The following is a 14,855-nucleotide window of genomic DNA, read 5'->3' as shown; positions in this document are numbered from 1 at the left end:
TAGATAATTGAATAGTGGGAGCTCAATTTATTTATGTACAGAATAAATATTTTGTTAATGTAGATCTTAAAATATAACAACAAGCTTGGACAGACAATAGAACCAAACAAGCAAAAAAAAATAATCAGCTGTTTGACTGACTCCACCTTATATTAATTCGCTTTGATAGTGTGGGTTATTAGTTTATGATGAGTGTTCTTGAAAAATAATAACAAAAATTTGACATTTGCTTTATTTACAATTTGTTGTTGGCTGGAATGTTTTTGGTAATTTTAATGATACAATAGTTTTTATCTATTTTTTTAAATTTTAATTAATTTCCAATTAGTTTTGGAACCGACCCACTGCAACTGCTAGACAATCCGCATTGCGCTGTAGAGAACGTTTGGAACAAGACTTTATCGATAAACTTGATAGTTTACATGATGGTGCTTTACGTACTGGTTTGGTTTCCCAAGAGGATTTACAGGAGGCCTACCGAAAATCTCGTCATATAGAACAACCAAATCGTATTAATATGTGGTATACGTTTGGTATAATGGCTTTTGTTATGCTTTTAACTCCTTTGGTCTATCATACACTTACATTTCTCTTGGGAGTCAAGTGTTTTTTGCCCAATAATCATTTGGTTTGGGAAGCAACACGACCAATCAGTGATTGTGGCTATTGCAGGGGTGTGCAAGGACCATTGGTGTTAAAAAATATGAGCAGGGAAGAATTTGCCCCATATGCATATTCGTCTTTGCCCATTGTTATTAAAAATGCTGTTAGTCATTGGCCAGCATCTAAGCATTTGAATTTAAAGCTTTTAAAAAAAATGTATGATCGCCATCCGGGATCTTTGGATGAAGAATGTAATTTTTTGCATTTTCACTCTGATCTAAAATCCATAAGAGATGTTTTCAATATGCCAGATGAAAGAGCTAATTTGAGTACTGGTTCCACATGGTATGTGGGTTGGAGCAATTGTCATCTCGGTGTCTTGGATGATTTAAGGAAATTGTATGGTAGGCCTCATTTCTTACCAGCAGACGCAGAAATGTCCAATAGTGATTATGTGTTTATAGGTTATGAACTGGGTGCTTATATGCATGTACATATGTTATGTCGCACTTTTTAGATTTGAAACTAAATTTTCTCTTTACTTATTTAGTTAGACCATATACATCGTCTAATGTGGCAAGCCCAAATAAAGGGTAAAAAAAGTTGGCTGTTAGCTCCAACTCCTGAATGCGACCAAGTGTGCAATACATTCTCGTTCGTGGTTGAAGCTGGTGATGCAGGTATATATTTACTTTCTCTGCTATTTGTTTAAAAACATCTAACATATTACTTTTATACTTTTCTAGTATTAGTTGATACTCGCATATGGTATCATGGTACATCCATACCGAAAGGAAAAATATCTTTAACTATACAATCGGAATATGGTTAATTTGGCGATACAAATATATTTGCTTTATTTCAACAATTTAAGGCTGAATAGTAAGAGTTAAATAAAAAGCTAAAAAAAAAGATTGTAATAGGTTTGATATAAAGTATATATTTAACTCACAATGCGCATATTTTAAGAATATAATTTAAAAAAAAATTATGAAAATCACTCAATGTAATTAAATTGGTTAAATTGCCAATTTAATTATTGATAAATTACTTGAAATTTTCAAAAAGATTCGAAAAATTTAATTCTTAATTCCATTTTCGAAATCAATATAAATGTTATCTTTTAACCATTCTATTAATGAATTTATATGCTTAATTTATTAATTATAGAATTAATTCCCTATTGAATCAGTCAATTTTTGAATTCAAATCCTTTACCACATACTTTAAAACTGTAATGAATGATTAAATTCAAATCTATTACAAAAAGTCTTAATTCTTTAAAATTAGATGATGGAAATCAATTTTTAATTTCGAATTACAATTTTTTCTGTTTCTGAATTAGAGGTAAACATTTTAAAGAATACACAATACCCTATTTTTAAATGACAAATTTTAGGCTCTCCACGTTAACGCACATGACGTTATTTGCAATTATTTCGATATATATATTTTATTGGTTTAACTTAAATTAAAAAAAAAAAAATTATTTTCATAATTTTAAATTGGTTTGAATTAAATTATTTATAAAATTTACAAAAATTAAAACCACATTCACATGAGACTGAATGTTATTAAGTAGTAAATTTTAAAAAAGTTGTAAATTTAAGCCAATTTGAGTATTGAACATTTCCAAAAAATAATAAAAATTATGAAAACGAACTGACCTATTATTTGAATATAATCACAAGTATTGATAGCTTTACAAAAACCAGAAATATGGTAGCACAATATGCATCTTCTCCATAACAGCTGTGTTAATTTCCAAGTAGAAAATTTTTAAATTAGCGTGCAGTAGTTTTCTTTTTAGTATTTTTCAATAAAAACATAACGTCCTGGTCAATAAAATAAAATGTCTGGACATTTCAGGCCACCTACTTCTGCTCACGTATTGCGTAAACTAAAACAAATTAGTCTACCCAAGGAAGATGCCGTCTATATGATCAATCGCAATCCACGCAACTTGGAAAAATTACGTATTGGTTATAAACCTGATGGATATCACTTGGAAAAACCAGGACGCTCTTTTTGGCATAAATTAGAAATAAACATAAGTGGACGTTATGTTAGCGCAGAAGTAAAACATTTTCAAAACGGACCAGTCATCAGTGCCTCCACCTCAGAATGGGCCATCAAAAAACAACTATTTAAAACGAAAGATACAGCGGCATTTGTAAACTTGGCAAGAGTTTTAGCCAATCGCTGTCAACAATCGGGTATAACAGAAATGTTATGTACCATAGAAGCAGTACCTGGTGGTAAATTGGATAAATTTCTTAAAACAGTAGAAGAAAATGGTGTAGTCTTAAAAGAAGCGCCACGCTATGAACACCCTAAACAATGGGATGCCGAAAGACCCGAAAAACCTTGGGATATATTGGAAGAAGATTTGAAAACTAACAATCCCTCAAAAAAATAGTTTAATTTTTATTAGTAATACATATAAACATAATTTTTGTTTTAATAAATTTGTTTCGAAATTTATTTCTGGTGTATTTTTAATTTTTTGCACATTTTATTAAACTTAATACAATAATTAACTAAATTTATTCGTATTTGTGTTTGATGTCATTCCAGAGTTTCTGAAAAAGATTAAAATTTACCATTAATACCATGACAATTACATAATAAACAGTGGGGAAAATGTTAATACTTACGCCTTTGTTGGCAGACAAGAATACTTGCTCGGAAAGAACATCAAATGCGCGTTCAAAGAAGAATACTGAGCCCATAATAGCTACAGCATAGGTGGAAGTTCTTTTGAACAAAGTATTGTAGATGATTTTCATGATGGAATCGTTTTATTTTACGTATTAAATTTTACACCAAAAAAATTTAAGACTCGCAAAAATTTCTTGCGTGTTGGAGCACAAAAAGATTATCTTACAAGTGTCAAAATAAAAAATCATTCACAATAGTCAGAGTGACATATTGTACAATTCACACAAGATATACATAATGCTGCCAGATCCTGTTTTTAAAAGTTTGCAAAAGAGTTTGTATGGTTGATAGAAACGGTCGTCTTTAAGATTTTCTTTTATACATTTTTTTTTTAGAATTTTAGAAGCCCCCAAATGACTAACCATCATAACCGGTACATCATTATATCGAGTATAGTACTGGTTTGGTGGCTATTTAAAATTTGTCCGCAAATGGCTGAGATATAATCAAAAAACTATGACTCCCTTGACCTATATCTCGATTAATAAGACATGTACATCATGTATATCAGGTGAAAGTATTTCAATGACCTCTCCAAAGACTCTGCTATAGAAATTCGGACTGACAATGTCAAAATCGATACAAATATTTTTTAACCCGATTTTTTACCAAAAAATATTTTTTTAATTTCGTGCCGACAATGACTCAAAATCGGGGGGAAAAAGTTTAGCAAATGTTTTCACAAAATTTTATTTTGGTGGAATATATCACTCTGACTTGTTTTCATATATAATTTATCCTTCATCTTTATATATTTGAATCAAAGTTAGTTAGTGAACAATATAGCAAAACGACTTTTCTTAGTAGATTTTTCAACTTTTTTTGTGTTGTAGTAATCGATTATTCGACATTTTTTCGACCAAAAAGCTTTTTTTTAAAAAGTCGAATAATCTTCAAGAATTGTAAAAAGTCGAATGTTCGAATAGTCGACGATAGAACCTATATTTTATGTGACAAAAGAAGAAGAAGAACTTTTACATTTTAAGGTGAATTAATATAAGATGTTGGCGGCTCTACAACAACAAGACCTACTAAACGTCAAAAAACAGCTGTTTACAGTATATGAAAAATTAAAAACAAATTGTATTAAATCATAAAGTAGTTTGCACACTTTAATATTGGTTTTATAAATTATTTATGTAAAATGTATGCAAGTTCTTTTTTGCTTACAAACTTAGAATAAGGAGAAATTGAAATACAAAAATAAATATTGACAGCAGCTAGTACTAAACAAGCAAAAGAGAACATAAATTCAGCTGTGTGACTGTCACCACCTTCTATAAATTCTCCATGATTGAGCGTCTTTTCGATGCATTCGTTTATTTACATTTAGTTTTTGTTGTGATATACTAACGAATTGATGAGTTTACAAACAGAAAAATCGAAAGCACCGTAATTGCATACAAGTCAATAAAGGCTAAAGAAAAGCCGCTCAATGCATTTTTTCATTAAAAACTAAACTTTTTAAACGCAACTTGAAATGTGCACATTATTAAGTATGTGGTGTTCTATAAAGATGTTTGTTGCAAATAAAAATAAACAATAACCTTGATACAATGTTAAATAGACGTCACAAAAACATGCATTTATAACGACGACAACAATAAAAATAAAAGCGGTCTTTTACCTTAAATGTAAAAATAAAATTTTTGGAACATAGAAATTCGAAAAAGTGATGACAAATAATTTACAAAAACAAATACAATATTCAAAATAGTATATTGTCCAATCAAAATTTTGTATGAAATACGTAGGAAAATATAGGAAACAACAGTATTTGTTAATGGTTTATAATAAAATCATAATCCTATTATAAAAATAATTTCTAGCCTTGAAACAATAGTTATTTGTACTTGGCGTGGCGTGTCTGGCATTTATTTGTTTCGTAAGTGCGCTTGGGAGGATAGTGATTGATTGAGTGTGAGTAGTTTTCTGTGTGCAATGGATAAAAGGAGTTAGTTGTGCTGTAAACGAAACACAACTCGAATATAGTAATAGTCAAAAAGGAGAAAAATAATAAAAAAGAAATGAATAAAACTCGAAAAATAACTTCATCATACACATAAATGAAATAGAACAAAAAATATATTTATAACGTATCACTTGGTAGTTGTGTTGTTATCTTAAAATAAAAGTATAAAAAAATACAATCACTATTGAAATATTTTATAAATCATCAAACACAAAGCATTTATAATAATAGTAAAAAACATACACACAAAAATACAAAGCTAACAATTATGACGGATGAATGCATATCGACTGTAGAGTACATAACAAGTGCTACATTAAAAATGAACAATACCCCGCAACAACAACATGATGTTTACGACGGGGTTGATGAAGACGATACCGTTGGTAGCCACGGAATTGGCGTAAGAAACAGCATCGATAGACCTGATGCATTAGGTATGGGCTGTGAGGAAGGTTCTAATAATGTAGTGCATTCAACAAATGGCAAAACTGTGTAAGTTGTATTTAGTTTTTCATATTAATGTAAATAACAAGAATTTAATTGCATTAAATAATTGGTTTAAATGTTTTTGAACTTCATAATGTAGGAAGTACTTAGTATAAAAATGAACTAGGATCAAAGGTTAGAGTGACATTAAACATTTCACTAATTTAAATTTAACTAGCACAGACAAAAACCATATTTTTTAGCATAGCCCATTTTATAGTTAACAGAGCACTGTTAATCACTTCCAGCCACAATCAGGGTGACCAAAAATATGCACTTTAAATATAAAAAATATGCACATAAAAATAATTTGTTTTTATTTATGTATTAAAAAAATAAATACATAAATAATGAGCTCATAAATTAAAGTTGATTATTATAGAATTAAATCTCGGTTTATGTGTTAATGGTAGCAAAATATGCACTAACAAATCGATGTCAAAATTCTTAAAATTGTCTGAAACGGAAAAATAACTAACTCATTGCAAATCGAAGAATCACTTCCTGTTATTATTCTTTGTTGTAAATGATTAAATCCAAACTGAATGAAGAAATAATATTTAAATTCGAGTCAAAACCGCAAAAAAATGTCAAGCGACAAAAATTTAATTATTCAAAGGTTAAATGAATTCTATTATGAATTACTATGAACGAAATAAGATGAATGAATTCTATTTAAATAAAAACCTTTGAATGAAGTTTGAGAATAGATTTATGAAATGAATGAATTCCTGCCATTTAAGACTTTTATAAATTAAGCTTAAATTTAATTAATTAATTCGAAGCTCTGTTAAATTGTAATAAAGGAAATTATGGGAGGAAATAATATTTTTTCGACAAGACATCGGACCCTTACCCATTTGTTAAAAATTGATACACACAGCTTCTTTATGGTCATACAAAATTCAAAGTAGCTCAATTTTAATTCGCATTGGTTTGTTTTTTATCGAGGTTTAAAGTTCATATTTTATATAAGAATAGTGTATTTTAATCGTTTATTAAATTTTTTCATTATTGGAAATACTTATAATTGAACACAGGATATTGAACCAAAAATTTTCCATGAACAAAGGATTTCTCAAACAAGTTAACTTAAATATTTCAACTTTACATAAATATTTGTTTACAAAATTTACAGATAATTAATATATAATATATTTTAAAGCAATGTTCTTTATATAAATAGAGAATAAATATCCTTATCACTATGTACGTTATAGTATTTTTTTTTATTAATTTTATAGCTCAGTTTCTGAACTAAAGTGTATGGTGGCTCGTATGCCAACCGAACGCAATGCTGTGGAGTACAATATGAACCATAAAAAACGTGGCTTAGCGTTAATCTTTAATCATGAATTTTTTGATATACCATCATTGGAGAACCGTAAAGGCACTAATGTTGATTGTGAGAAACTAAAGAAGACATTTAAAAGTCTAGATTTTGAAGTATCAACATATAAGGATTGTAAATTGCGAGAATTTCTGGAACATATCGACAAGGGTAAGTAATATTAAGGTGTAATTATTTTTCTCATAACAAGCTAAAAAAAAGTACAAGTGTATGATTACAATTCTCTATGAAAAAAAAAACTATTGTGCTGTTTTTCTATAGCGAACGAGTGGAAATTTTACATGTGTTTTGTTATTGTAACAAAAACAAAATGCATGTAAAACGTCCACGCTATAGAAAAACAGCACATATTATGTGAAAAAATAACACTCGTATGTGTAAATTTTTTGAGTCTTTTTTGATTCAGTTTGTTTCTAGTTTCCGATCTATGTACATATATTTTCTCTATGATTATATGTATTATTTTATTTATGTTTCTAGCTGCTTCACAGGATCATAGGGAACACGATTGTATTGCAATTGCAATACTAACTCATGGTGAACAGGGCTACTTATACGCCAAAGATGTCATGTACAAATTAGATACCATTTGGCATTATTTCTCCGCCAGAGATTGTCCAACGTTAGCGGGCAAACCAAAATTGTTTTTTATACAAGCCTGCCGTGGTGATCGTTTGGATCCCGGCATTAAGCTACAAAAGACTGAAACAGATGGTGAAACATCATCCGAAATGACTTATCGTATACCAGTACATGCTGATTTCCTAATATCCTACTCAACAATACCAGGTGAATATTAACAAACTGATATACAGCACAAAATTAGGTTTCCCTTTAGAAATAGTTTAGAAGCAATGTTTGTCCAATGTGTTTTGACCAACAGTGTTAGTCAAAATAATAAAATTTCTAAAACTCGAAAGGATTTTATGTCTTAGAATTTAGATTACATAAATTATGATAACAAAACAGTATATTAATGAATTATTATTTAAAGGTTTCTATTCCTGGCGCAATACTACAAATGGTTCGTGGTTCATACAGTCTCTCGTCGAGGAGTTGAGCAATAATGGCAAAACCTATGATTTACTTACACTGCTAACATTTGTTAATCGTCGTGTGGCTATGGATTATGAATCGTGCGTACCATCTCGTCCCATAATGGACCAACAAAAGCAAATACCGTGCATTACATCAATGTTAACACGCATTTTACGTTTCACTGATAAACCTAAACAAAATTAAAGTTTCAAATACTATTTTTGAAACTTAAAAATTATTCAAATATAACAACAAACAACAATGTGTCATACAAATTGCGTACAAATTTACAACAAACGAAAAAAACACACAGTTTTTTTAGAAATTCTCTTACAACACAATTGTTAAATTAATTTTTTTTTTTAAATTTAAGAATTAGAACAAAATTTTATTTGAAACAAAAAAAAAAATAAATTGCATTAATCTTTTGAAAATTCTATAATTTAATACAATTTTGTATTTGCAAACTTTTTTGAATATCATATTTCATTCATTTTGCTTAAACTATGTAAGTTTAATTTAGTATTAACTTGGAACTGAATTTTTATAGTGCTACTATTGTTATTTTCAATTTCTGTACTTGCCATTACACAAACAAGTTCATCAAACTTTATTTAAATGTATTTTTGGTACATTTTATTTATATACTTACAACAATGTGTGTAAGTCTACAAAGTAATAATTTTTCTAGAATTTTTTTTTTAAGAATTATTAAATTATTGTTCATATTTTTTATTATGAAAAAAAAAACACATAATAATAATTTCCTGCCTTCCACAATGGTTGCCATTTATTAATATTTAAGTTCTGTTAGCTTAATCCATTTAACATTTTCTTAAATTTAAAACATTAAAAAAATATATGAATTCAAAAACTAAACAAATTTAATGTTTTAGTAATTATTAAATTATCGAAGAGTAAGTATATTATTAAACAAACAAATCATCTTTAATGGTAAAAAAGTGTACACAAATAAAACAAAAGTACGTACGTACTTCGTACTTAACTCATAACAAGTTGCAGTGCCGAATCTTTTATACATTTGGTTTGTGTATTTGCTAAGTAATTCACAATTGCCAGATATACAATTTATAAATGTTCAGAGCAAAAGTTCCAAAGAATTAATTCCATTTTCAAATTCAAATTAAATTTCATCTCATAATCATTATGTTAATGAATTCATTATGAATTAATTCATAAGTTTAAATCCTTTGCGCTTCAAACGTGTTCATTTCTTTGAGATGAGAGGAAAAACTAGGAAAACCTAGTTCTGGATTACTAAAGCATTGGATGTGGATATCTAATGATATACATATGTATATATTTCAAAGTCCTTTGCAACGTCGAATGTAACGCCATAGTAAGTCGTAACTACAATAAGTCAAAATAGGATAAAAAATATTTTTTTTTTTAATCAAAAAATTTTTTTGTCTTTCATTAAATTTTTTTAAAAAAATTTGTCATAAAATTTTTAATTTTGTTACCTAAAAATATTTAAAATTTTTATTTTAAAGTATAATTCGGCGAAGGGTATATAAAATTCGGCACATCCGAATATAGCGCTCTTGTTTTATTTATTTTTAAACCCACAATCAAAACACATTAAAATATTTGTCGCAGTCTATTAGTATATATATTCTGGATCCTCTTAAGATTCTAAGATGATATAGCTACATACTCAGCCCAATTATGAATAAAAATTCCCCGGGAGTTTTTATCCTTTTCTCATTTTTCCTATTCAAATTCTATGGGAAAAAACTCCCGGGGAACAAACTCCCGCGGAATTTTTTATTCATAATTGGGCTGACTATGTCCGTACATCTCACAGTGGGGGAAATTAAAAAAAGTGAAAATAAATTTGTAACTTATAAACGGATAGGATGATTTTAATAAAATTTCCCACTACTATAGAGGATTTGTAGCTAATTTTATGTTTTGAATTGGGACTTTCGGCACTACCTCCCAAAGTGGGAAATTTGCAACATTTAAGGGGCATTTTATGAGGAACAAATGACGTAACAATAAAAATTGTATTATTCAATACAAAATTCCAAAAAACAAGTAAGAAAGTATAGTCGGTCAAGCCCGATCATATGATTATCAACAGTTTTCTTTTAAAAATTATATAGGAGCTATGACTAATTGTGAACCGATCGCTACAAAATTTTGTGACATGACTTTTGTATATCGTTACCCTAATATAGAAACACCATAACTCATGTTTTTTTGTAAGCCCAGATTTTCGTTTATTTCGATAAATTATGGCCTTTCTATATTAATGTAACGATATATAACATATTTTATTGGGATACCAACATTTTTTAGAGATTTATGCTAGTTAAATGGATTTTCGAAAGTAAGGCCTACTGGCAACTATGACTAATTATGGACCGATCGTCACAAAATTTGATGGTGCGTGTTCGGCTTATATGAAACTTATTTGTGCTGAATTTGGTTTGGATATCTATGTAACTAAGATATTTATGAGAAGTTAACTATTTTCAGATAGGACAATCGCATGGGGGCTAGGAGAAATAATAGACCGATTCTAACCAAATTCCCTGGGACAATAGAAAAGCTTGTATCAAATTTCGTCGAATTATCTTTAAAATTACGACCTGTTGTTTGATTTAAAACGACGGACTCAGAAAGTTATCCTGAGCAGATTGGTATACAATTAAGGTGGGTGTTGAGACAATATTTTTGAGCGTTACAAACATCCTCACTATGGTAGTGTAGGGTATAAAAATGCTTTCGAAACATCATGACTCATGAGTATATCCATACCAGTATAATATAATCAAATTTGATTCTTTAATAAAAAAAATTGTTTCTTTTCAGTTCACTATGTAGTTTTCACAAATTATTTGTCATCATAATAATAAAAGTGAACCGTTCCATATAAATTTCAACACACAAATGAGTTTTAAATTTTCGCATTTCTCTTTCCAATAAATCCAAAGTGTAAAAAATCGTATACATACACATCTGCTCAAAATAATAGATACACCAAAATTTATTTTTTAAAAACGAAAAAAAATAATGGTATATTGTAAAATTATAAAAAAAATTCAGTCGATTTTTATTTATAGTTAAAAGGAGAGTAAAAAACAAAAACAAAATATTTCATAATTAATAATAAATATTATAAAGTAAATTAAATTTCTTAAATTTCGAAAAATTTGGTACTCATAATAATAGATACATTTTTAAAAATTCTTATTAAACAAAAGCTAATAAATTTTATCTTAAAAAAATTAGTTTATTATTAAAGTAAAGCTAGTATCCAGTATATCCACCTTTGTTTTTGTAAAACTTTCTCCACTCTTCTGGGCATACTGGATATCAAGTTCTGACACTTCTCCAATGGAATCTCGTACCATATTTTTTGCGTTTTCTCCCATAAATCGTCTTTATTTTTGAAAACTTCCTTCGAAAGCCTTATCTTTAATTCACTCCACAAGTTTTCTATTGGGTTTAAATCAGGGGATTGGCTGGGCCAGCTTAAAACAGGTACGTTATTCTCCAAGAACCAGTTTTTAACTAATCTTGAACTATGTTTTGGGTCGTTGTCCTGCTGGAATGTCCATATTAATGGCATATTTTCCGATGCATATGGAAGCATTACGTTTTCCAATATGTCTCTATACCCACTAGCATTCATGGTATCTTCTATTCGGAATATCGGACCAACACCATTCCATGAAAAGCAACCCCAAACCATTATGTTTCCCCCGCCATGTTTTACCGTCTTTTTAGTAAATTTAACGTGGAATTCTTTTCCTTTTGGTCGGCGTACATTTCTTTGGCAGTCGTTTCCAAACAAATTTATTTTTGTTTCGTCGCTCCATAAAATATTTCTCCATTTTTTTTCGCCTTCACACCCGGACCATTGTAAGTGCTCTTTAGCAAATTCTAATCTTGTCTTGATATTTTTTTGGAGCATTAGTGGCACTTTTCTGGCAATTCTTCCCGGCAATTTAGCTTGTAAAAGACGACGACGAACTGTTTGTGGACTGATTTCGTTACATAGCTCCGCAGAAATAGCTTTCGATGATATGAAAGGGTCTTTTTTAATCATAAGGACGATCCGCCTATCTGTTTCTGGACTGGTTTTCTTTGGTCTACCGCGAGTTTCTCTTTTTTGTTTTTTAGATAAAGCATTTTGGACAAAATGTAAAGATCTTCCTATGCTCTTTGCTATTTCCCGTAATGATTTTCCTTGATTTCTCATCGTTTGAACAATTTTTTTCTCATCTTCGGTACAATGATGATTTCGTCCCATTTTCTTCAAAAGAGTCCTATTTTTTATAAAATTGTTGCTAAAATTTAAATTATACTTACTGTTTCACGTAAATAGGAACAAAAAATTGCACAAAAAAAAATTGTATATAAACAAATTACAAATTACTGATGTGTATCTATTTTTATGAGCAAATAATTTTTTGTAATTCAAATAAATTCGTTTTTAAAAATCAACATGAAAGCAAATAGTTGCCAGATTTTTGACTGACATGACATTGCCAGATAGAAATTTTAATAATATGATGTATTCTTAACGCTTGCGAGGAAATTTTCAATGTTACCGCCATTTAAATTTTTTCCAATTAGGTGTATCTATTATTTTGAGCAGATGTGTATATAAATAGGCCACACGTTTTTTTGTGGTACACTTTTAAGTATGTTATTGTCCACCAATATTGATGAAACCTATATGGTTCAAAAGGTTATTTTCTCTAGATGTGCACAATATAACACTTTTTTAAAAAAATTCTTTCCATAAAAGTGGTAAAAAGCGTTTTAAATTAGCTTGAACAATAACATGTTTATGCACATCTAAATACAAAGTAACTGTATAATTTTGTTCTTAGTGGTCGAATTTTGACCACCAGGCGATCCTAGTAATATTAAAACCCCCAAAAAATATATACACTCAAACAATGTAGTTAATACTAATGCTTTCAAAGGCGACATCACAAGATGTCGGGAATTTCCCTATTTTATTTTTCAAACAAACAAATATCCATAAGTATGTGTGCATATACATATGTGTTATGATAAGATAACACTAGTGCTATGTATTTTGATAATGGGGTAACGAGTATTTGGAATATTTTTCATTCTCATCCTAACGCAGTCTCTTCACTGGTCTATACAAATATGTACAGTGAGTGTCACTCAAAATCGTACAACATATATTTTTTTAAATATTATAAAATTATACAGGCAATAATAGGTGATTATATAAAAAATTAAGTCATTTTATTAATTGGAACAAAAAATATGTATTTCAACAAAAAAGTTAACAAAACCTCAATTCGTTAAAAAAATATTGATGAAAATTAAAGAACATCACAACATTCATATTTCACTTAAATTCGTACAATTATATTAAATTATAATTAAAACTTTAAAAATTAAAAAAAATGTTAATATTAAATAATCCTAATACTTTGTAGGGTATCATTTGCTATTTTTAGTGCCTTTACGATTTTAAGTGAAGCGTTGATATTCTGGGCACTGACAGTCTTACCCAATTTTTTTATTTGTGGATAAGGGCAATTAAATTTATACCCAATTTTCTGATAGGTAATAGCACACACAATATGAAAATAGCATTTTAAAATATTTCCAAAACATCAAGTTTCTAAAACTAATGAATAAAATTTTACTACGATGGTGTACGATTTTAAGTGACATTCACTGTATGTATGTACATTCAGGGTCGATTTGTATGGACGATCAAAAAGTCAAAAATCATATAGCAGAAACGCAATCTACCGAAAATTCTAAGAATGTTTCCTCAAGAAACCATTGGTTTAAAATCAAATCCTATCCTACGCATTTCGTCTTTTATACAATAAAAAAAAACTATTAAATAAAAAACAAGTAAGAGAGCTATATTCGACTGTGCCGAATCTTATATACCCTTCACTAAATTATACTTCAAAATACAAATTTTAAATAATTTAATTTTCAGGTTTAGACCTATGGTTTCTTGGGGAAAATTTCTTGGAATTTTCCGTAGAATGCGTTTCTGCTATAGATAGATTGTGGTTTAATTTATTAGAAAGCTTTCCTTCCGCATGATGGCTGCCCAGTGAATCCATGAATTAGGCTAAAAATGCTCCCTCTTCAGTCATATTCCCCGGATTTAGACCCTTGTTTCCAAACCTGAAGAAATGTCTCGACGAAAAGAAATGTCTTGACTCCAACGATGAAATCATCTCATATCTATTTTGATGACCTCAACAAATCTTATTTTTTGTAATGGATACAAAAATGTGAGAAACGTCGGACAATGTGCATAGAGCTCAAAGATGACTATGTTAAAAAATAAAGTAATTTTTTACCCAAAAACCTGTGTTTCATTCAAAAAGGTACGGACTTTTTTACCTACTCAGAAATTTCTTATTGAGTACAAAAAAGATTTCATAGTGAAGAAATAAATTTATTTAGCACTATTTGAATGCATTATGGTTTTGTTTAAAATAAAATTCTATAATTCAATTACTCAAATTTGAATTAATTTGTTACTCAGATAACCGTTTTATTTTGCCAAAAACATTAAATGTAAATCGTTGGCACAAAGTATACAGAGGTTTCAAATTTGACGTTTCAAAAATTCAATATCAGATGATAGGGCAGTTCTCTTAAAAAGGGATAGCAAATATTTTGTAC

The 14,855-nt window shown here is 29.0% G+C and overlaps 4 protein-coding genes across 4 annotated transcripts; 3 read left to right on the top strand and 1 right to left on the bottom strand.

The window, feature by feature from the left end:
- The first annotated feature begins 163 nt into the window (after positions 1-163).
- LOC135960116 (uncharacterized) lies at positions 164-1,566 on the top strand. Its single transcript, XM_065511331.1, has 4 exons — positions 164-266; positions 329-1,093; positions 1,154-1,283; positions 1,350-1,566. Exons 1-4 carry the CDS (start codon positions 258-260, stop codon positions 1,433-1,435), a joined length of 990 nt encoding a protein of 329 aa, XP_065367403.1. The 5' UTR covers positions 164-257; the 3' UTR covers positions 1,436-1,566.
- A 783-nt stretch (positions 1,567-2,349) lies between these two features.
- On the top strand, positions 2,350-3,087 carry mRpL18 (mitochondrial ribosomal protein L18). Its single transcript, XM_065513530.1, has one exon. It carries the CDS (start codon positions 2,456-2,458, stop codon positions 3,020-3,022), a length of 567 nt encoding a protein of 188 aa, XP_065369602.1. The 5' UTR covers positions 2,350-2,455; the 3' UTR covers positions 3,023-3,087.
- ox (oxen) lies at positions 3,056-3,509 on the bottom strand. The gene is made up of 2 exons (XM_065513531.1): positions 3,261-3,509; positions 3,056-3,185 (listed from the first exon to the last, which is right to left on the bottom strand). Exons 1-2 carry the CDS (start codon positions 3,390-3,392, stop codon positions 3,150-3,152), a joined length of 168 nt encoding a protein of 55 aa, XP_065369603.1. The 5' UTR covers positions 3,393-3,509; the 3' UTR covers positions 3,056-3,149.
- Positions 3,510-4,662: 1,153 nt separating this feature from the next.
- Positions 4,663-9,057, top strand: LOC135962358 (caspase-1-like). The gene is made up of 4 exons (XM_065514243.1): positions 4,663-5,791; positions 7,030-7,286; positions 7,617-7,925; positions 8,131-9,057. Exons 1-4 carry the CDS (start codon positions 5,565-5,567, stop codon positions 8,376-8,378), a joined length of 1,041 nt encoding a protein of 346 aa, XP_065370315.1. The 5' UTR covers positions 4,663-5,564; the 3' UTR covers positions 8,379-9,057.
- Positions 9,058-14,855: the final 5,798 nt, after the last annotated feature.

The sequence above is a fragment of the Calliphora vicina genome, chromosome 5 (genome assembly GCF_958450345.1).
Source record: "Calliphora vicina chromosome 5, idCalVici1.1, whole genome shotgun sequence".
NCBI classification, from domain to species: Eukaryota; Metazoa; Arthropoda; class Insecta; order Diptera; family Calliphoridae; genus Calliphora; species Calliphora vicina.
Note: the sequence above shows the minus strand (reverse complement) of the source record. Positions and strands in the feature narration are given on the sequence as shown.

What these genes read in the sequence shown, in the direction of transcription:
- LOC135962358 (XM_065514243.1), top strand. Translation starts at nt 5,565, where the DNA reads ATGACGGATGAATGCATATCGACTGTAGAGTACATAACAAGTGCTACA. An exon ending in TCAACAAATGGCAAAACTGT is followed by an intron (nt 5,792 to 7,029) that starts GTAAGTTGTATT and finishes TTAATTTTATAG; the next exon opens with CTCAGTTTCTGAACTAAAGT. An exon ending in TCTGGAACATATCGACAAGG is followed by an intron (nt 7,287 to 7,616) that starts GTAAGTAATATT and finishes TTATGTTTCTAG; the next exon opens with CTGCTTCACAGGATCATAGG.
- LOC135960116 (XM_065511331.1), top strand. An exon ending in AACTGGGTGCTTATATGCAT is followed by an intron (nt 1,094 to 1,153) that starts GTACATATGTTA and finishes TTACTTATTTAG; the next exon opens with TTAGACCATATACATCGTCT. An exon ending in GGTTGAAGCTGGTGATGCAG is followed by an intron (nt 1,284 to 1,349) that starts GTATATATTTAC and finishes ATACTTTTCTAG; the next exon opens with TATTAGTTGATACTCGCATA.
- ox (XM_065513531.1), bottom strand. Translation starts at nt 3,392, where the DNA reads ATGAAAATCATCTACAATACTTTGTTCAAAAGAACTTCCACCTATGCT. An exon ending in TCTTGTCTGCCAACAAAGGC is followed by an intron (nt 3,186 to 3,260) that starts GTAAGTATTAAC and finishes AATCTTTTTCAG; the next exon opens with AAACTCTGGAATGACATCAA.
- mRpL18 (XM_065513530.1), top strand. Translation starts at nt 2,456, where the DNA reads ATGTCTGGACATTTCAGGCCACCTACTTCTGCTCACGTATTGCGTAAA.